This window comes from Pyrus communis, chromosome 14 (assembly GCF_963583255.1).
Source record: "Pyrus communis chromosome 14, drPyrComm1.1, whole genome shotgun sequence".
Taxonomy (NCBI): domain Eukaryota; kingdom Viridiplantae; phylum Streptophyta; class Magnoliopsida; order Rosales; family Rosaceae; genus Pyrus; species Pyrus communis.
In genome coordinates this window covers 14,670,218-14,692,101 of record NC_084816.1, presented here as the reverse complement: position 1 = coordinate 14,692,101, position 21,884 = coordinate 14,670,218, and the positions used below count along the sequence as shown (strand labels likewise).

Sequence of the window (21,884 nt, the reverse complement as noted above, 5' to 3'; positions counted from 1 at the left end):
TATGTCCAATTTTGTGTGCAATTGTTAGGTATTGCCAACACATGGATGAATTTGTCTTTGAAAGCTGGCTTCTCTTCTATTTGATTGGAATGAGATGCACAAACAGTCATTCAGCAGCTTCAAAAAGATGAAGAGGATCATCTATATGATGAAGTCAAGGAGTGATTCAGAAGTTTAGAGAAATTTCTCCGTCCTATATACCAAGGGAGTTGTAATAATGTTGTACATAATTTAGCTAAATATTCATAACTAAGATGCCATGATGACGTAATTTGGATAGAAGATGTTTCTCCTTGGTAGGAGTCATCTCTTCAGGTTGATGTGTTTATTGCTCCCTTGATTTGTTAATTTCTTTAAGCTAGGAGGATACAAACATATCATCATCACCGAAATCCCCAAACTATTTCCCCCAACCCCACAAGTTTTTCAAAAATTTACTCCATCCTCCCCATCAATCCAATGTCCCAACCAAAAGCCTCTTCCCCAACTGCCCTGTACCCAAAACTGAAAGTTCTAGGATGGTACTAGTTTAACCCAGAGGGGGGTGAATAGGTTCCAATTTAAAAATCCAATTCAATTTTCAGTTCTCAAATTAAATCCACATTCACATCACATATCAAACTATCATACTCAAATAATGTGTACACAGGATGTATGATTTAATGAGGCAAATCACACCACTAGGAAAATCCTCGGGCTCCCAAGCCAGGACAAACACTAAGAAAAATGAGTACAAAAAGACTTACAAAACTCATCAACTAGACATGCATACTAGTAGGCAGTTTTGCCTCCGTGTTTTGCAACTCGATCTCTCTTCAGCCTTCAAGTGAAAGTGGCATGACACTAATGCTTTTCCTCGAACTTTGTAGGATAATCATGCAAAATGAATAAAATGAAATGATTTTGAAAATCACAAGGCACATTTTCATAATTGCTTTCTAATTAAAGCAAAAACAAAACAACATGCTAATTGATTTTGAAAATCACAAGGCACATCTTAAAAATACATGCTAACTGATGAACCTGTAAATATGTGTCTGTTAGATTAAAGATATCAATCAGGTGGCCAAAGAAACGGAAAGATCAGACTCGTCAACCTAATTGATTAAAACAACTAATCAAATAGAGTTTGAAGTGATCACTAAGTGAAGAGATAAAAACTAAAAGGGAAATTTTATTTGAACCCTGATTTTGTATCTCTACACCCAACTTAAAAATTTATCTATGGAATATCCAATTTTAGCCTCAAATAAATTAATTAAAATCAATAATTTTAGAACCCTAAACCCACTCTAAAAGAAACACTTTTTTTTTTCTTTTTTCTTTTTTTTTTTAAATTTTATCTCTACACCCATTTGTATTTTCAGGTAATCCAAAGCGTTGGGACATTCCTGACGACTTCAATGACCACCATTCCATCTTCTCTTTACCTCTTGAATGAATAGGAACCACCACAACACTCTGCTTGTGCCACCATCAAAACTGCCGCCGCTCTATTCTCTTCCATCAATTACCCTCCTCGCTGGTGTCTCTCTCTTTACCAATCGATTGGAGCCTGTAATTCTTTTATCTTTCTATCATCATCAGCATTGGCGGCGAAGCCGACGGAGCATTGTTCCCAATCCATCAACGTCAACCATTTGTAATTTGCATAACATAACTGTATTCTATTTGGTTTCTACGCAGAGGATAAAAGATCCAATAGTAAACTTTCATATTATGAATTAGGATGAACATAATCATAAAAATAATATGGAGTACATTAAGTGTTAGTGGTAATTCTTCCCAATGGATTCAATTCATTTGGATCATACTATGGATGAGATTTTTGAGTATTTTTCTCATTACCCTAATTTGTGGAGGCCATTGTCTACGACAACAACGACACATTGGGTTCATTGAAAAAAAAAAGTGAGGGGTGTAGAGATAGAATAGTGTTGTTGCTCTTCAGGTGAGTTTTGAGTTCTAATATTATTAATTTTCATTTATTTATTTAAGGGTAAATTTGGGTGTATGATGGACATATTTTATAAGTTGGGTGTAGAGATACAAAATCAAGGTTCAAATAAAATTTCTCAAACTAAAACCATTTGAATTTATCCTCATTTTAAATGCATAACATCCGACTCCAAATAGATCTTATATTAATATGTGGGCCTTTAATTAAGGTAAACGAACTCGTAGCAAATTAATTAACATGTAAAGCCCATATCTCAGTTGTTAAACTTAAAAGCGCCCATTGAACATAAACCAATATCATGTGAATGCATATGCATGCCGAACTTACTTGAGTGGATGTCTCTGAAATGATTGCTAGTTTAGTGATCGAGAGTACGAGGGACAAATTTAAACTAAAATAATTATAACGGAAAACATGTACTAGTTTAAGACATTACAGACTCAGGCATTTTGTTTAGGAATAGCCAATTTTACTCTAACAAAAACCCTTCAAGAGTTGTACAGAATTATGCATTTTCAACTCAATCCTCCAAGTTTCCAGAGTATGACATGCCCTCCGTTACTTGAGGCGTCGCCCAAGGTCGAAAAGTGAAGCTTGTCTCTCGGGTCATCATTGTTTGAAGAACTTAGACATTGTTCCTGATGGATTGGAAAACTTAGAGCTGCCTTCTACTGATGAAGTCATGAGGGAGAGAGTAGAGTTCCTTCAGAAACTGGGATAGTCCGTTGACGACATTAATGAGTACCCGTTAATGCTTGGATATGGCGTGAGAAAATATATGATACCTGTGTTGGCTTACTTGGAGAAAATTGGGATTCCAAGGTCGAAACTTGGTGAATACGTTAAGAATTAGCCACAATTATTGCATGCTAGTGTGGTTGTTGAGCTTGAGTCAGTTGTTATGCATTGCACAAGTTGATATTTACACACTTTTTAGTATTTTTATTTACTTCTAACCATTGAATTGAACAAAGTAAAGAAAACAATGAACATAAATAAACAAAAATGTGTTTAAAAAGAAAAATGGCATGTGATTCTCATTTCTCAGCCATTTAAGAATTGAAAAAAATGAAATTAAATTTAAAATTGTATGAACGATGGCTATATGCTGGAGAAGCTTTTGCTCATATGCACATTTTATTCACATGTGAATGTAACCACAATTGATTAGTTAAATTTCAACAATTCACCCGTGAATAAAAAAAAGCGGGAGAGAATACAGTGTAATCGAATGGTTTGGCCCACAAAGATGAAAGAAGTCCAATCCGGTGTTATTGTAGTCCAGCAAAACAAAAGGCCCTCAAGGCCCAGCGTTGTGGACTCAGTCACTCACCCAATAGAGGAGGTATCAACTGCTCAACTGCAACTGCAACTGCTGTCGCCGCGCCTCCTCGTCTTTTGCCTTCGTCTTCTCTCAAACTGCTACTGAAACTCACAAATGGCGACGGACAACAAATCCACCAAGTCCAAGAAGGGGAAGCAGCGCTATCTCCCTTACAACGTCATTTTTCTTTCTCTCTCTCTCAATTTCTCTGAGATAATTAGACAGAGTTGAATTGTTAGTTAAGTGAGAAGTTAATTGTTGTTAAATTGTAATGATGTACAGAAAGCGGTGAAGAAGAAAGGCGCGTACCCATTACACCCAGGAGTAGAAGGATTCTTCATCACTTGCGATGGCGGAAGGGAACGCCAAGCCTCGCAGGAGGCCATTAATGTTATTGACTCTGTAAGCTCTCTCTTCTTTTCTCTTTTCTTCAAATCCCATATTTATTTCCTAATTTTCTATCTGGGTTTTTACTTGTTCTACCTTTTTCATACTCTACTTGCTGATATGGGAGGTGCTATTTTTCCAAATTTCTGCTTTTTTTGCTACTAATCTGTGTGGGGTTTCTTTTTTGTTGCTACTTTTCTGCTTTTGGGTTGGATTTCTCGTCTAACTTAATTGTGTTTGTACATGGATTGGCCCGACTTTGGCGTAACCGTCTTTTTAAGCTGCTTCTTAGAGACCTACTACTATCTGTGTTTCGTTTCAATGGCCAAAAGGTGAATAATAATATCAATACCATGTAATGTACCGTTCATCCACTAGCCATAAGATTTGCGGTGGTTCCTAGAGTAGTCCTTCCACATCCACCCATGGACTATCCCAGTTTATCCCTTTGGGAGAAGTAACAGTTCATACTGAATATGGGCAACTGATAGTGACAGGGCCAAGAGAAGAGGGTATCATTTAAAATCCGTTGGTTCCCCCTTATTAACTTTGTTTTCATCCTTAAATGTGCGACACCAAGTTTGAATTATTAATAGTTAAGGGCCATAAGAAAACTCTTTGCATACGTATTGGTACAGGTAAATAAATAAGAGCACAATTTGTATACGTATTGGTTTATGTGTATATGTATCTTCTTTTAAGAGAATTCATAACATATTGAGAGAGTGTATCTTAGTTTCTACTTTTAGTTCTTCCTTCCCATAAATCAAAATGCCGAGTGCTCTTAAACTTAGAAGATGGTGTCCTAGACTTTTTTTTTCTTTCTCTTGGCTGTCTTAGGTGAGAAACTAATCTATTTGGTTGTTTTGGTTTGTTTTGCAGTTTTATGAAGAGCTAGTCAGTGGAAAGGATTCGGGTTTAAACCTTTCTGAGGCACCCTCTAAACCTTCAAATAAGAAAATAGTGTTCTCGTATTCTGATTCTTCCAGTAGTGAGGGTGATGATGATGATGCTGAAAAGAAACAAGAAGGAGGAGATGAAAAGAAACAAGAAGGAGATGAAAAGAAACAAGAAGGAGAGGACAAGAAACAAGGAGGAGAGGACAAGGAAGCAGATGAAGAGGGTGAAGTGGGTGAAGAGAGTAAAAGTGATTCTCGTAGTGATGGTGCCAGTCATAATAATGCAACAAGTGAGAAATCAGAACACCAGAAGAAAAATGACACATGTGAAGAAAATAAAACTGGGGAAAACACTGATGACAAGAAAGAGGATAATTTAAGTAAGGAAATTTGTGCAAATGAAGCTGAGGAGCCACCAGCAAAGAAACAATGTCTAGGAACAGATTCATCAGAATGTACAATCCCATACAAAGTGGAAGACAAGTCCATTGATAAGCTAATTGAAGCTGAGCTTCAAGAACTGGGAGATAAGAACAAGGTGAGCTTCTATAATGTGCTAATATGTTAGTTTTTTTTTTTGACATTTTTGTACTTGCCTGAGTTTCATCTTGTGATGCTGATTTCTCTCTTTTTTGGTACTAGCATTACCGTTCTGAATTTTAACGGTTCACTAGCTTAGTTAGTATGACCATCTCCTCTTTCATTTCCTAGGATTTCTCCTACTTCAGGTTAGTTCTTTTGAAGGGCATGCACAGTTGAACACCTTAATTTATTGAATTTAGTGTCTAAGGAGTAGTTTTCTGTTCTAGCCTGTCTTACAGATCCAGTTTTCATCCCATGTCCCTCGTATTTTTCAGTACTAGCTCTAGCATACTGAATTCTAATAGTTCATTACCCTTGCTTAGCTTGATCATCTTTTTCCTTGATTTCCCAGTGGTTTTGAATGCGAAATAGGTTTTTTTCTGGGTGGTTTTAAGTTAGTTGCATATCTCTTCAGATATCTTGGTGTGTGTGCTACATGATTAATCCTTCTAACTTTCCTTGTAATCAATTTAAGGGAATGGTTTCTTATGCTGATGTTGGATTATTTTATAGAGACGCTTTTTCACCCTTGAATCGGGTTGCAACGGTGTTGTCTTTGTTCAAATGCGGAAGAGAGAGGGAGATCCTAGCCCTAACGCAATTGTGCAGCATATGATGACATCTGCTGCTGCAACGAAGAAACACATGTCAAGGTTTATTATTTTGCTTGTTATGTTATTTTTACAAAGAATATGTATGGAAGAGAGATCTCAATTCTCACACTGGCTGTTATTACTTGCATATTATAGGTTTATCCTAAGAGTATTACCCGTTGAAGTAGCATGCTATTCTTCAGAAGAGGAAATTTCAAGAGCAATCAAACCACTTCTTGAACAGCACTTTCCAGTGGAAACTCAGAATCCTCAGAAGGTAAGATATGTCATTAATCCTCGTCTGCCTTTTGTTATTAACAAAAAAGATATCCACATCTCTCTTATCATTACAAACCGATTTTAATTTGTTTTGACTGCCTTAAGAGATCGTTTCACCATAAGACACAAAAGTCTGTGATGGAAAAGCTGCCTCTACTTGCTGAATGTAGCCAGTGGGAGATTTATTAATGAACTGGAAATAAATCTGATGAGCTTTTTCTGACATTTTTTTTACTTTTTGTGATTTGTTTTTAACACTCATAGTTCGGAGTTATTTGAGTATAAACAAAATTTTAATCTACTAGATACTTGAGATGGTTTCTGATTTTATTATATCTTCCATTCAGTTTGCAGTCCTGTATGAAGCCCGTGCAAACACCGGTATTGACAGGATGAAAATCATAAATGCAGTGGCAAAATCTGTGCCTGCCCCGCACAAAGTTGACCTCAGCAATCCTGATAAGACCATTGTTGTAGAAATTTGCAGGGTAAGAAAGTTTCTTTTCCTTGTGCGCCTATTTCTTTTTTGTCACGCCACCATTCGAAAGAAGAATTATGGTAAAAAGATACTCGTGTTTGAACTGTTGATTTCTTTTTAGCTTAAGATCCCATTTTGTTTTGATTGACAGACTATTTGCTTGATCGGTGTTGTTGACAAGTACAAGCAGTTGGCCAAGTACAATTTGCGGCAGCTCACATCATCAAAGCCATAGGATTTTTGTACCTTCAGTCAAGCTTGTAATCTGGGTTGAACTCAAAGAAGTAATTTGGGTTTACGAATGAGAACAGGCGGTGACGGTGAAAATATTGCGCGACAGTGTAGAAGCTTAGACGCCTGTTGTTGATTTTACGTAGTATTTGAGATTTAGATCCCTGTTAATCGTAATGATTGCATATGGTTTTATAAGTTTGGTTTATTCCTACACTGCGATTGAGAGTTTTGTTCGCCATGGTATTGTTCGAATTGATCATAAATCTAGTTCTGCTGCTTCTTAAATCACCACAAGATTTCTGCCCTACAGCAAAACCCCAATTGTTGGTTGAAGTTGCCATTTGTTTCCTGATGTCAAGATCATCTTTAGAAATATTCATTCGATTCGAAGATTGTTTGGTCATCATCTATACGAATCAAACAAATTGACGATTTATTGTAAGAATGTTGCTTGTTAACATAACAATTGACTTGTCCAACACCTAAATCTGAACAAACAGAGACAACAGCCAAGAAGAGAGGGAGCGAAACACAGGACAATTTTTAACTCAGAATTTTGATGAACATTGTCTAAATATCTCATCTGGAAAACAAGAGAGCGAAACACAAGAACAATAACAAATCAAGGAATTACTAAAAAAACCTCCTAACAATCCAATCTAATCCAATCCATGCTCTCTAATCCAAGTTAGAGAGGCTTGGATTCTATAGTAATCACTCAACTCTCTCTAATCTAACACAACTTCTTTGCCATCGTCTCGATTATTAAGCCTTCGGAGCTTTGTACAACTTCTCCACCATCTTCCTATATTCTGCAAAACACACGCACAGAAAGCATTACTCAGTCAGACACTTCTCATGGTAACAAAGCTTTTTTGTTTCTTCCGAAAATTAGTAAAAGGAAATTCAATTCAAACGCGTTGTTACCTTCTTGGTTGCTCCACAGTTGTGCTGCTTGAGCGTTCAAAGGAGAGCTGATGTTCGGTTCTGCAATACACATAAACAAAGATTGAAATTCGGTACGCACTCAACCTTCGTTTCGATTCAGATTTTATCCAATTCGATAAGCAAACGTGTTAGAGAAAATTGATTACCTCCTAGAAGACTCTGGATGGATAAGAGTATGGTTCTCACATCATAAGCAGATGACCATTTATCCTGCAACCAATTGATTTAGATACATAGGACAAACGATATTATAATTGAGAGTGTGAATTGGACTAGTACAAGTTTGAGGAAGTTACCTGAAGGATATCCAGGCAAATGTTGCCGACGAGATCGACATTGGGATGAAAGAGGAGAGTCTCAAACTTGACCTTCGGAGGCTTGAAGGGATAGTCATTGGGGAAGGTGAGGGAGAGTCTGTATTCCGTTCCTTCGAACACGGTCTCTTTGCTTCCAATGATTGTCCCTTTCCAGCAGAATATGTTGTCTTCCTCGGGGAAAGCAGATATCCCAGAATCCCCACTCATCTACAATATCCAATCCAATCCAATCCGATCCAATGTTATCTAACAAGCATCAAAATTACTATCTCGAAACATATTCAATCAAATTCTAATAAGGATCCAAACGGAAGATAAGGAGAAAAGATCGAGTCTTGGGGGAGGTCTTACCATTAAGGCCATCAACTCAGATTGCAGCCTGTTCGATTAAACACAACAATAAAGGGTTAGATTATTTATAAACCTCGAAAACCTCCAATTATCAAAACAAATTTAGTGAATTTAAACTCTAATCCATTATTCAAATAGCTCATCTGACAAAGAGAATCCCCCAAAAAACCCAGAAATCCCATTAATCATTCTTCACCAGTAAAGTAGGATTATGATGGTACCTTTTGAGAACGGACTGCGAATCAACGGTCTTCGGGCGAGGCTGAGATTGCTTTGAGTTCGAGGGGGCAGTGGCTCCGGCCACTACTAGACTGTTATCTTGGTTCACGGCAGCCATAATCCCTCTTTCTTTCTCTTCGTTTTCCTAAAACAGAAATCGAAAACGGAAATCAACCAGAGACTCGGCTTTTCAAACGCACAGAGAGAGAAGGCCCTTCTTTCCTTCCTTCTTTCCCTTTTCTGAGTGACGAGTTAGAGAGAGAGAGAGAGAGAGAGAGATGTGGAAGAAGATGGGTTTGCAGAGTTTGGTTTAAAACGCTGATGGGGTGGGACTTAAACGACGTCGGACAGAGGGGCGTAAAGGTATTCAAAATTTTCCGAACGTTGCAAATGCAGCTGGTGTCTTATTGTAATATTTTCTTTCCTTTCTTTATCTTCAACGGCTACTTATTTGGTTTCCATTTTTCACTTTCCTTTTTTTCCGGGCCAATTTTTATTGTGATCCGTAAAACGTAGGGATACCCATTTTTACATGTGAGTTCGTGATAACTTTAAATACTTCAAAAAGTAAGAGATTTGGGCTAAATATAATAAATTGATATCGAATTAATTATTAACTAAAATCGAATAGTTTTAAAAAAAATTTGTATGAAAGTCAAATATTATGGTTTTACAATTGATAAATATGCATAAAAACAAATTAAGAAATTTAATTTCTAAAATGGGTCTCAATCTCAAGTGAGAGTAGGAATCACACACATTTTATTTTTCATCTACACTAAGAGGGTGAAGGTTGGGTCAAGCCTGACAATAGGTCGGCCATATAATGTGGTTCAAATCCCCTTTTAAAGAAAATCGAACTTAAGACCCCTCACTTATAAGATTTATTGAATAATACTTAAAATGAGACATTAATTTGGGAGCCATAGGGCTTAAATAGACTTAACTCGATCCTTGTGAAGTTTAGGGGTGTCTTAAGGATGTAAAAGAAGTAAATTAAAACGAAAAGTCTGATTTTAATTACAAACTTTAAAACGATGTTTTGGAAATCAAAACCATCGTTTTTGGCCTTAAACTCTACGGGTTCATGGTATACTATGAGTCTTGTTTTGATAGTGATGTGCTTTAAAATAACATATTATATGCTCAATTATGACACCAGAATATTTCTTGCTACATTTTCTATCACCACGTCGACTAACTCCAATATTTCTCAACTTTAATTCATCATTTCCATAATTTGAAATATTTTATTTGCTTTATCTTTTTTCGTCAGAATTTACTCTTACCTTGTTTACATCAGGCTCCACTTGAAGGGAACTTGACCTCGAGTTTGTCTTAAAATTGACTGACACTAGGAATTACGAAGCTAGAAAAGCACATATAACCTCTGACATGAGGAGCCAAAACTTCTTCAAACCTAGATGGTATAACTATGTGGTCGATTCCATAAATAAGATTTGAATATGTAGTTGACTCATCTTGTTGTCCAGGTTCACATGCTAGGCAGTTCATGTTCGCGTTTGAAAATGGCTTATCTCCTACAGCCATATCGACCACAATAGTTTGAGTTTCACCAATATCTTGTTCGTCATGGATGCCAACTTGATCATTGTCTTCTTCTTTTTATGGCTTCCCCTTCAATCACAACATCATTTTGAATTGGCGATTCAACTTCCATGTCAGAATTCGTCGTCGACTCCTCAAATACGATCTCATCATTCGGCTCTCCAATCACCTTCATTCGAGACTCTTCCCCCTTCTTTGCTTCGACAATTGGCTGAGCTTGTTTGCGATTTGGATATTCCCTTTTGGAAGCTATCTTCACGATCTTCTCGTTTGGAATCTTCATAATTTCAAAGAACAACTTGACATCTTCAATCCATAGGTGAAATCTTTCAATACATTCACAATCTTTGAAATAATGAATATCCTTCATGAAAATTTGATGAGGTTGGCTATAGGCGAATCCCATAACGTGTTCCTACTCAATATTCGGTACTTCCCTTACGAACAACGTCGCTTAGAGTTTTGCTTTTCCCACGATCGATTGTCATTAGAACAGGGAGTCTTAGGGAATGTAAAAGAAGTAAAATCGAACGTAAAACGATAAGTTCGTTTTTGATCTGGAAATCAAAACCATCTTATTTTGCCTTAAACACGACAAACTCATGGTGAATCATGAGTCTTATTCTGCTCACGATTTTCTATAAAACAACATGTTAGAAGTCCAATTACGACTCGCGAATATTTCTTACTGCCTTTTCAGTCGCCATATCATTTGAATCCAATATCTCGCAACTTTAATTCATCTTTCTCAAAATTTGAAACATTTTATTTTCTTTGTCTTGCTTCGTCTGAATTGAATCATATCTTGTCCTACATCAATTTCCTATTCTCCCAAGGAATCCTAAAGATTCCCGATTGCTTAAAGGCCATGGTCGGGCTTGTGATGGATGAATATATAAAGGGATTTTCTATCAGTTAACATCAAGAAACTATCTAAACTCTAAGCTCTCATTAAGATTCAAGATCAAACAAATACGATGAGTACTCCTAGATTTGAAGCTGCTGATTCTCAAGTCATCATTAGTCCAAACTTGACACAGTTGGTCTAATCGCGGATCCGGGTGAAAACGAAGATGTTAAGAAAGGAATCTTAGATTGATTTGTCAAATATTGTAGATAGATATTTACTTACCTATTAGGTTATCAGTTAGCATTATTTGTAGGGAATAGAATAGGAAACAAGTCATGTTAGCCTTTATATAAAGCTGTAAATCCCGTTGATGTTAATATACAGAAATTCATTCCTATATTTTATGCTTCTTATGATGGTACCAGAGTGAACGATATCTGGGAAAATAAAAGGCAAAACAACAAACATAAACCCTACCAGCCATCGCTATGGGCGATACATCAGAAAAGCCAACCTTGTCAGGCATGGCTTCGCATCGAAAGTGGGAACACCCCAATCACCCACTTTTCCTTCATCATTCAGACCAACCTGGTGCAATACTTGTGCCGCAGTCTCTCGTGGAGGATAACTATGGCACATGGGTTCAATCCATGACCATGGCTTTGACAGTAAAGAACAAATTAGGGTTTGTTGATGGAACGGTCAAGAAACCTCATGAAGAACAACTCGAAGAATTACAACAATGGAATCGATGCAACAACTTGGTAAAAATGTGGTTGCTCGGTTCCATGTCCAAAGAAATTTCTGGGAGCGTCATACACTGCAAGGATGCACGGCATATGTGGCTTGACCTGCAAGAAAGGTTTTCCCATGTGAATATTGTCCAACTGTTTCACATCGAAAACGAGATTCACGACTGCGTACAAGGTACTATGACCGTGAGCACATACTTCACCAAACTAAAAAGCCTTTGGGACGAACGAGATGCGTTGTGTTCTATCCCAACATGTGGCTGTGACACAAAGAAGGAGATCACCTCCTACATTGAAACCCAGAAGACGATGAAGTTTCTCATGGGTTTGAACGAGTCTTATTCTACTGTTCGCAGCAACACTCTCCTTCTCGAGCCTTTGCCCACTGTTAACAAGGCTTACTCACTTGTTCTTCGTCATGAAAGGCAAGTCGAAGTTTCAAGTGGACGAAGTACTGCCCAACCAGAAGCTGCTGTATTCGCTGTCAAAGGTGGAAGCCGAGAATCTAAACCTGAGGATGGTGGTTTGCGATGTGACAAGTGCAATAAGACGAATCACACTACAAAGAACTGTCGGGCACACATCAAATGTACTTTCTGTGGTTGGAAGGGCCATTCGTACGAGTATTGCCGCAAAAGAAAAGCAGTCCTAGACAGTGACCCAAGCCGTTCTGCAAAAGGAAATCACGTTGCCGTGACCAACAAAGAAATCTCCAACTTCCCGTTCTCTCCAGAAGATTGCAAGCAGATCCTTAAAATGTTGCATCAAAACAAATCTTCTTTTGCTAATCATGTTGGTAATTCTTCCAGCCACGATGATCTCTCAGGTAAGGCCTTTTCATTCATGCGTCATGGCAAGCACAATGTTTGGATCTTGGATAGTGGTGCCACAGATCACATAGTCTGCAGCCCCGAGTCCCTTACATCCTCTAGGCCTGTTCAAAATCACACTGTTGCATTACCCAATGGATCCCTTGCCACGGTCACTCATGTTGGCCAAGTCATTTTTTCTCCTAATTTTATTCTTGACAATGTTCTTTGTGTCCCAATCTTTACGTTAAATTTAATATCCATTAGTCAATTGGCTTATGATTCATTTGCTATTACCCTTTTCTTAAACCATTTTTGTGTCATCCAGGACCTACGATCGGGGAAGATGATTGGGACGGGAATTGAACGGGAGGGACTCTACTACCTTGACTCACCAAAGAAAGGAACATGCAATACCATCCAAACCATCTCTCCCACCCTTTGGCACCAACGCCTCGGCCATCCATCACCTAAAGTTACTATGTTGTTTCCCTTTGTCTCCAATAAAACATGTGATCTCACTCAATGTTTAATTTGCCCTTTGGCTAAACAAACAAGGTTACCTTTCCCTTTAAGTTCCATGTCTACTACTTCTTGTTTTGAATTAATTCATGTTGACATTTGGGGTGGTTATCAAGTACCTTCTCTTTCTGGTGCAAAGTACTTTCTTACCATTGTTGATGATCATACTAGGTGCACATGGATCTATTTGATGAAACATAAATCTGATACAAAGGATCTTCTCACTCGCTTCATTCATATGGTTGCCACACAATTTAACACTCACGTTAAAATGATTCGCAGTGATAATGGCCCCGAGTTTAAACTTGATACCTTTTATGCATCCCAAGGAATTATTCATCAAACTAGTTGTGTTCACACACCCCAGCAAAATGGTGTTGCTGAACGCAAGCACCGTCATTTGCTTAATGTTGCTCGTGCACTGCTTTTTCAAGCTCATTTACCTAAAAGATTTTGGGGGGATGCTATCCTTACTTCTGCTTATCTCATTAATCGCACACCCACTCCCATTCTTCATGGACAAACTCCCTATGAAAAGCTGTTTCACAAACCACCCACTTACACTCACCTCAAAGTCTTTGGATGTCTTTGTTTTGCATCCACTCATGCACACAAACCCTCCAAATTTGATCCCCGTGCACGTCGTTGCATTTTTCTCGGGTATCCTTATGGTACAAAAGGCTATAAACTTTTTGATCTTCAACTTCAAAAGGTCTTTATCTCCCGAGATGTGCTTTTCTTTGAAGATAACTTTCCTTATTCTCATTTAGACTCACCTGCCCCTACAACCTCCCCTCCAACACCACCTTCCGCACCCTTGCTTTCTTTTGACATGGAACCTCCCTTTCACCCTTCTCACCCCCATACTGATATTGCTTCTTATGCTCATTCTACACCAACACCATCCCCACCTTTCGCTGATGTCACGGCTCCATCCACCCTTACCACCTCCCCTCCCTCCTCACCTGCTCCCCCGACCACAACCACCCCACTCCCACCCCCACTCCGCCGAAGTACCCGACCCACCAAACCTTCTTCCTTTTTGCAGGACTTTCATGTCGAGGCGTCTCTCCCTTCCCGGCCGGCTCCCACATCTTCCACGAACGTGGTTCGGTCATCGTCAGGTACACCCCATCCCCTTTCTTCTCACTTATCTTATAATTATCTCTCACCCTCCTATCAAGCTTTTGTCGCTCATCTCACTCTTCATAAGGAACCCACTAGCTATTCCCAGGCTGTCCAGGATCCCCATTGGCGTGCTGCCATGCAAACTGAACTTGCGGCACTTCATGCCAATCATACGTGGACGCTCGTGCCACTTCCTCCTTGCAAACGTCCTATTGGCTGCAAATGGGTCTACAAAGTGAAGCTCAAACCTGATGGCACTATCGAACGGTACAAGGCCCGTCTTGTTGCCAAAGGATACAATCAGGTTGAAGGAATTGATTACCGTGACACGTTTGCTCCCGTAGCTAAGCTGACTACTGTTCGAGTCCTCTTAAGTGTTGCCGCCTTGCAAGGCTGGCACCTTCACCAGCTCGACGTGAACAATGCCTTTTTACATGGTGACTTGGAAGAGGACGTCTACATGTCTTTGCCTCCTGGTTTTGGACGCAAGGGGGAGACTCGAGTATGCAAATTGCATAAGTCCCTCTACGGTTTAAAACAAGCTTCGAGGCAATGGTTCATAAAATTATCCAATGCTCTCAAGGCTGATGGGTTTCAACAATCTTTGTCCGATTACTCTCTGTTCACCAGAAGTCATCGAGGTACATTCATTGCTTTATTGGTTTATGTTGACGATGTTATACTGGCAGGGAATGACTTATGTGAGATTAACAAAACCAAACAACTTCTCTCTCACCGTTTTCAACTAAAAGACTTGGGGATACTCAAGTATTTTTTGGGGATAGAAGTTGCAAGATCGAAGCATGGAATCACTCTATGTCAACGCAAATATGCCCTGGAGATATTGGATGATGTTGGTTTTCTCGGAGTGAAACCTTCCAGGTTTCCTTTAGACCAAAACTTGGCTCTCACGCAACTGGAAGGCAAACTGGTGGATGATCCCCCTTCATATAGAAGACTTGTGGGTAGATTGATATATTTAACCATCACCAGACCCGACTTGGCTTATGCGGTACATGTGTTAAGTCAATTCATGGAGAAGCCTCGGCAACCACACCTTGATGCTGCACACAAGGTCCTTAAATACATTAAACAAGCGCCTGGGCAAGGCATTTTCTTTCCTTCCACAGGTTCATTGCAGCTGAAAGCATTTTGTGATGCTGATTGGGCTAGATGCCGAGACACTAGGCGATCGATAACTGGTTACTGCGTATTACTTGGCCAAGCACCAATCTCATGGAAGACTAAGAAGCAAACTACAGTCTCTCGTTCTAGCGCCGAAGCCGAGTATCGGTCTATGGCTACTACATGCTGTGAGATAACATGGCTGCGGAATATTCTCAACGATTTGCAAGTGAATCATCATCAACCAGTCTCCTTGTTTTGTGATAATCAGGCAGCTATACATATTGCCTCAAATCCCGTCTTTCATGAACGAACAAAGCACATAGAGATTGATTGTCATCTAGTGCGCGAGAAGATTCAAAAAGGAATGATACGCACGTCATACGTACGGACGGGTGATCAGTTAGCTGATATATTCACCAAACCATTGAGCTCGACACAATTTGAAATCTTACTCAACAAGTTGGGTGTCATTAACATACACTCCAACTTGAGGGGGAGTGTTAAGAAAGGAATCTTAGATTGATTTGTCAAATATTGTAGATAGATATTTACTTACCTATTAGGTTATCAGTTAGCATTATTTGTAGGGAATAGAATAGGAAACAAGTCATGTTAGCCTTTATATAAAGCTGTAAATCCCGTTGATGTTAATATACAGAAATTCATTCCTATATTTTATGCTTCTTATGAGAAGAAGTTGCTGATATTACTATGCAGTCTGCTGTGGAAAAGAAGAAGAGAGAAGGAGAAGGAGAAAAGGCATCAGCGGCAGCAGGTGACGGTAAAAGCGGCCGCGGACAAGAAAGTGCCGAAGCATGTCAGATAGAAGCAAGAGGCCCTGCTCGACGGAAAAAAGAGGAAGAGAGGAGGAAAAAGGAGGAAGAACAGAGACTAAGGAAATAAAAAAGAGAGGCTCAGGGAGGAGCAACTCGAGAGGGAAAAGGAGGAGGTCCGACATCACAAAAGGAAAGGGAAAAGGAGAAGTTACTACAGCGACACAACAAGGCAAGATTTTTAGTGCAAAGGAAAAAGAAGCAGCTTGCTGGTGGGCAGCAACGAGAAACCAGATACTTGCCAATGTATCGTCCTGGGGTTGCCTATCCCTACTACCACCGATGAGAACCCGGCTAAAAGACCCTTGCATGATTGCATCAGATAAGGAAGTCAAAACGAGCAGCGGCCCATCTAAATGTCGTACTGGAGATGGATAATGTGGAATGTGACAAGGCTGTAGATTTAGAGGTGGAATATTCAATGCGTGTAGAGGAAAGATCTTGCAAAGTGACAATGACGATGCTGAATGGGATGCAAAGAGCTGGGATGATGCTCTTAAACATGGATCTTCTTATGAGCCTGAACCTCGTGCAGAAAAAGATGTAAAGAATGCAGACACCAAGACAGCAGTTACCACTCGTTCTCAATCAATAAAAAGACGTACTAGTTAACCGTATGCTTCCCAAAGGTGATCAAATTGTTGTTTGCGACATGCATGACCTATCCTTACTTCAATTCAAGCTTTGATGACACCAAAATCGATGAATGAACTTCGTGTGAAGGGAACAGATTATCAAGATCATAGTGAAATCGAGGCTGCACAGTTCATCAAGATTGTAGATGTGGAGGGTCTTGAACATGCTATTGCCGGCACTTCTCGGTCTGTGGTAGGGCCTCATGACGACACGGAAGCAGTCAAGAACTTAGCCGTTATGGAGTTAGATTTCAGCATGTTTGACAAAAGCACTAGTCAGGGAGTTTGGGTACAAGCATCTACCGTCGGCTCCTTGGAAGCATTGTTAGAGTTTCTCAAGGCCCCAGAAGTTAATATACCGGTTAGTGGTACTAGCTTAGGCCTCGTACACGTAAAGGATGTCAAAAGGCCAGTAAAATGATCGAAAAGAAGAAAGAATTTGCAGCCATTTTGGCATTCGATGTCAAAGTGACGCAGGGCGCCAAGAAATTTGCCAGTAACTTGGGCATCAAGATATTTATCGACGATGTCATCTATCGCTTATCTGCTCATTTTAAGGCCTATATCAACAAAATCGAGGAAAAGAAGAAAGAATTTGCTGACGAAGCGGTCTATCCTTGCGTGCTCAATATTTTACCTAATTATGTTTTCAACAAGAAGGATCTGATTGCGGTGGGGGTTAAGGTTCTTAATAGCACTGCCAAGGTTGGAACTCCATCGTGTATTCCTGAGAGGAATTTTGTTAGCACCCGACGCATTGAATCCATACGGGAAACTAACAAAGAATCTGTTGCTAAAGCAAGCGAGGGGGGCACAGGTATCCATTCCATGTGAGCAGTTTTTGCTCATATTTTTTCAACAAATAACGTGACAAATTTACAGCAGAACTATACATCCAGTTAGGTCCGTTGACGATGTAGTTCAACTTGAACATGTAGTGTACATACTAATATAGGCAATAGCTGTCATATCGTGGCTCATGCGGTCATGTGGTCGACCATTTCTCAAATAAATGCTCTTAATTTCTTTTCAAATGCAAAGGATCACGTGAGATTTAGTCAAATTTCAACCCTTCAATTGTAAGAAAAATGTGCAATTCAGACTTTCCAATATATATATAACCTACAACGATCCCTAGACAACAAGAGGAACAGAGAGAGAGGAAAGGGGGGGGGGGGGGGGGGGGGGGGGGTGGGGTGTGGGGTGGGGGTGGGTGGGGTGGTGGACTACTAGGAGTGCAGCTTGACAACACGAGATAACCTTTCAAAGAAGATAGGGCACATGTTTGGGCTTAACACTATGTCATCCTTCATCCATTCTGGTGCTACCCTCTCAAGCGTTCCCAAGGATGAGGTGCGGTACAGAAGCTCTATTTTACCTGCAGCTCTGTTCATCCATGTAAGATTGAAGGCGTACCCTGTTACAACCATAGATAATCATCAAATGTTGATACCAACAACTAATTCATGAGACGCCATGATATCCATATCAGTGTAGGAACATGCAAGCATAAAACTTCAATTCCAGTGCTTCGGGCAAGAAAATAATTACAGAGAGGATATGGTTTACATTACACTAGCAGGTAGTCAGACTACAGCCTAACATCGACTTGTTTGTTCAGTTCGGTAATTTGGCCAAATCTATTAGCTAGCTCAGCATGTCAGAAATGGATTGCCATTCTAGCACTTCGCTTGAATGTTAGGTTTCAGTTTTTTCCAACATGTTTTGCATGATTTCGTAGGAGCTTAGGAGGCTAAGCCAAAACTTTGAACATACTCATGGACTTATCTATAAGCCTGCCTCTGATACTCAATTGTAATCTTGTCAAATGACAAAATTTTCCACTTAAATGAGAAATTAAACCTACAATGTGACACATTGATGTTCATAAGGTATTAGGCTCAATTGGCATTGTCAGAAAATCAGAATTGTTAAAGCCCAAAGCTTGAGTAGTCTGAAAGTGGCTTGGTTCCCTAGCAGCTCTTACTCAATTCCAATATCCGTCTATGTTGCCTCTGAGAAGTGCTCACTAACCCAGGCAGTTACCAATTCATAGGATTCTTTTTTAAACTAAAATAACAAATATTGGGCTTATTATACGGAATTAGAGAATATATACCAAACGATGAAAAAATAGAATGCTAGCACTTATCAGACTAGAGGAGAAAAACAGTGACAAATTTGAGGGAAAAATTCAAGCTGGAATGTAGAGACTGTTCAAACTCTAAGAATTACCACTTGATTGATGCACAGCTGAGATGCATATTTCTTCGGCTTGACTAACAGTCGAGAACTTTAAATCCACCATATACTCAACAAGCACTTGAAACACGCAGTTCACTTGGCCAATTGGTTTTACACAACCTGGAAACAACATACAACGCCTAAAATAACCCAATACCATGTGAAAAAAATACCATACCAAAAACCTCAGTTTCAGAGATGGAGACACATACCTTGTCTTTCAATCGTTCTACGCCATTGTGGCTGAAAGATTACATTAGTCAGTGAAAAAAGAGGAGCCAATAAGTTTCTGCTCAAATATATTTTTTATAGGATTATCAGAAATACCTCTGGAACAGTTATAACAGCCCCACAAGAAGGCATAACTATATCCTCTGTCTCAGAGTGGGAATTCTTCCTACGTTTACTTGTCCTTCTTCTCTTTGAGAGATTTCCTGCTGCTCCGGATACTTGACCACTAGCAGGTGTACACAGTCCACCATTGTCTGTGTTGCTATCATTCAATAGATTTCCCACCTGTTGCAGCTTTCGGAGCCTCTCTACTTCTTCAGAAAGTTCTTTATCTGCCAAAAATATGAGTCATCAATAAACAGAAAGAGGTATTAGATGACCACCACAGGTTGAGCAAAAGAAAACTAAAGAAGCTTATAAATGCTTTCCAAATTTAAGGAATCCTATACACAGGCGAAAATGATTTTCCATTTTGTTTCTCTTTTTGGTGATTTGTCTTTCTTCCACATTTGATGTCCATCTAACACCCTCTTCGTTTTTTTGGGCTTTTTAAAGAGCATCGTGATTGTATTCATTCGCATTAAAATAGGGACAGGTGAACTCTCGTAACATCACTAGAGTTCTTTAAATCCAGGTGATGGCAGCAGACCTGAACTAATTTGTAAGTTGCAACCAGAACAAGAATTTAAGAACAAGATTTACATGTTTAATGATAACTATTAACAACAATCTTTATTCTATACATGAGTGACATTTTAGCTTCTAACAATATATGCAAAATCAGTCATTCAATTTCCAAAAACCTATAAAATAATGACATTTTAATTCCTATCAGAAAATAAATACGGGGTTCACCGAGATCACACTCCATAGTATACGTGAATAGAAAATTCCTATAAGCTCAGTTAGAATAAAGAAAGAAACTCAGGATCCAGATGCTTTCACATGGATTATAGTAGTTACAGCGTTGTCTTACTTGTCCTGTTCTCTTCCATCAAAAGATTCTGGAACTCGGTACATTGTTCATCTTTGGTGGACCTGCATTCCACGTGATACATTTTTCATAGCCTGTTAGGTTGTTATAGTAAAATTTGACTAATCGGAATTCTAATGGATCCAACAGAACTTAGAATCTCATGCCTAATAGAAGCCACTTCACTTCTCAGCTCATCAACTTCCAAGCGCAACCTCTCATTTTGATTTCGCAAATGTTGTATATACTCCTCTGCAACTGCAAGATAGTAAATAAACAACAAAGTTGGGCCAAAGAGAGGCAGTAGAGTTTGAGCCATAGTCACAATTATGGAAAATAATCATGCTTTTAAAAGACGTGAGAAAGGAGATCAAGCATGATAATTCTAACAAATCCTAAGACGGAAAAATAAATACCAGATACATAATGCTTGAACTTTCCTTCTTGTTCTCTACCAATTTCATCCAACTCCGACCATTTCTTCGTCTGCCATGGCATAACAACCACCGTGGATTAGGAAAAAAGGGCGACACAACAGATTAGATTAAATAGATATATCCAATTCAGAGTATAGGCAGCACGTAGGTCCTTACAAATACGTTTACAATATACCCAAAATTCAGAAGCACAAAAAGACAATTACTTTCTATTTCCCCAACCTCAAATTTCTCCTGAGCAAATTTAACATACAATTAACTGATTAAGCAAAAAAATGAATGAGAAAAACAAATGGTAAAAAAATGGGAAAGAACACAGAACACCTTGATTTTTGTGTACTTTTCGTAGAGTTTGGAGTAGAGAGCTTCCGTCTGCGAACGAACAAAATCCCAGAAAAATGAAATATAGAAAAACAGTAGAAGTAATTTAGGAATGTAAAAATGGAGGGGAATCCTACCGTCGACATTTCTCAGAAACCCTAACCAATTCTTCCTTTCGATGATGAGTACGATCGCTGTTCCCTGAGGCCTCTCCCAGGTAAAAACCCTAACCCTAACCCTAATCGCCCTGCGACTTGCAAACCGAGGAGGATGACGACTGACTGTGATAGAGAGCAGGAAGACCAGAAGGAAAATCGAACGAGAGCAGGCGGGAAAATTGGGGATTTCAAAAAGGAGAGGGAGGGGAAGAGGCTTTGTCAGTCTCCGATCGAGACAGAGAGAGAGGAGCGGGAGAGAGAAAAAACAGGATAAAGCGGGTCAACAAGTAATGCGACGTCGTACGTGGAGGGTTAAATGACTTTACAGGAAGGGTTAGTTTCACTTGCACTCCTAAGATTTTTTGTATTTAAGGAATACCCTTCTTAGGTTTTTTAAATTACACAAAAATCCCCTGATGTTATTCAATTCAAATTGTATCACAAAATCCCTTCGGTTACTCCTGTCATAGTATTACCCCTTTTAACCCTTTCTCCCCCTCTAAATCCTAGATTCTGATTGGCTGATTGCTATACAGTGTTCTTGTCCCCTTTAGAAATATCATACCCAGTTTCCAGTCAAATCAATTATCTTTTCCATTATATCAAGCAAGCCTTCATAATTTCTCTCTCTTTCGGCTTATGGAGCTTAATTTTCGAAACCCAATTTTTCCATTCTTTTATTCTCTCTTCGATTTACTCCCTACCAAACTTGAAGTCCCTTTA

The 21,884-nt window shown here is 39.1% G+C and overlaps 4 protein-coding genes across 4 annotated transcripts; 2 read left to right on the top strand and 2 right to left on the bottom strand.

The window, feature by feature from the left end:
• Positions 1-3,331: 3,331 nt before the first annotated feature.
• LOC137715157 (DEK domain-containing chromatin-associated protein 3) lies at positions 3,332-7,076 on the top strand. The gene is made up of 7 exons (XM_068454393.1): positions 3,332-3,461; positions 3,567-3,686; positions 4,554-5,108; positions 5,666-5,805; positions 5,902-6,022; positions 6,372-6,512; positions 6,654-7,076. The coding sequence occupies exons 1-7, from the start codon at positions 3,399-3,401 to the stop codon at positions 6,735-6,737; spliced, it is 1,224 nt and encodes a 407-aa protein (XP_068310494.1). The 5' UTR covers positions 3,332-3,398; the 3' UTR covers positions 6,738-7,076.
• A 200-nt stretch (positions 7,077-7,276) lies between these two features.
• On the bottom strand, positions 7,277-8,850 carry LOC137715158 (ubiquitin-conjugating enzyme E2 20-like). The gene is made up of 6 exons (XM_068454394.1): positions 8,574-8,850; positions 8,353-8,380; positions 7,981-8,208; positions 7,831-7,894; positions 7,664-7,723; positions 7,277-7,548 (listed from the first exon to the last, which is right to left on the bottom strand). Exons 1-6 carry the CDS (start codon positions 8,687-8,689, stop codon positions 7,502-7,504), a joined length of 543 nt encoding a protein of 180 aa, XP_068310495.1. The 5' UTR covers positions 8,690-8,850; the 3' UTR covers positions 7,277-7,501.
• An 8,014-nt stretch (positions 8,851-16,864) lies between these two features.
• On the top strand, positions 16,865-17,631 carry LOC137714405 (uncharacterized). Its single transcript, XM_068453630.1, has 2 exons — positions 16,865-17,158; positions 17,275-17,631. The coding sequence occupies exons 1-2, from the start codon at positions 16,865-16,867 to the stop codon at positions 17,629-17,631; spliced, it is 651 nt and encodes a 216-aa protein (XP_068309731.1).
• Positions 17,632-17,992: 361 nt separating this feature from the next.
• LOC137716519 (uncharacterized) lies at positions 17,993-21,431 on the bottom strand. The gene is made up of 8 exons (XM_068455977.1): positions 21,141-21,431; positions 21,007-21,054; positions 20,662-20,731; positions 20,413-20,503; positions 20,249-20,310; positions 19,254-19,604; positions 19,033-19,161; positions 17,993-18,214 (listed from the first exon to the last, which is right to left on the bottom strand). Exons 1-6 carry the CDS (start codon positions 21,147-21,149, stop codon positions 19,348-19,350), a joined length of 537 nt encoding a protein of 178 aa, XP_068312078.1. The 5' UTR covers positions 21,150-21,431; the 3' UTR covers positions 17,993-18,214; positions 19,033-19,161; positions 19,254-19,347.
• Positions 21,432-21,884: the final 453 nt, after the last annotated feature.

Bases quoted from the DNA above. Each gene is read 5' to 3' on its own strand.
- LOC137715158 (XM_068454394.1), bottom strand. From the start codon at position 8,689: ATGGCTGCCGTGAACCAAGATAACAGTCTAGTAGTGGCCGGAGCCACT. The intron at 8,381-8,573 runs GTACCATCATAA...TTAATCGAACAG, and splicing joins TCGCAGTCCGTTCTCAAAAG to GCTGCAATCTGAGTTGATGG. The intron at 7,724-7,830 runs GTAATCAATTTT...TGTGTATTGCAG, and splicing joins CATCCAGAGTCTTCTAGGAG to AACCGAACATCAGCTCTCCT.
- LOC137714405 (XM_068453630.1), top strand. From the start codon at position 16,865: ATGAATGAACTTCGTGTGAAGGGAACAGATTATCAAGATCATAGTGAA. The intron at 17,159-17,274 runs GTTAGTGGTACT...AAAGTGACGCAG, and splicing joins CCCCAGAAGTTAATATACCG to GGCGCCAAGAAATTTGCCAG.
- LOC137716519 (XM_068455977.1), bottom strand. The intron at 20,732-21,006 runs GTGTTCTGTGTT...ATGCCATGGCAG, and splicing joins AAAAGTACACAAAAATCAAG to ACGAAGAAATGGTCGGAGTT. The intron at 19,605-20,248 runs GTAAGACAACGC...TATTTTTGGCAG, and splicing joins GATGGAAGAGAACAGGACAA to ATAAAGAACTTTCTGAAGAA.
- LOC137715157 (XM_068454393.1), top strand. From the start codon at position 3,399: ATGGCGACGGACAACAAATCCACCAAGTCCAAGAAGGGGAAGCAGCGC. The intron at 3,687-4,553 runs GTAAGCTCTCTC...TTTGTTTTGCAG, and splicing joins CCATTAATGTTATTGACTCT to TTTTATGAAGAGCTAGTCAG. The intron at 6,513-6,653 runs GTAAGAAAGTTT...TTTGATTGACAG, and splicing joins TTGTTGTAGAAATTTGCAGG to ACTATTTGCTTGATCGGTGT.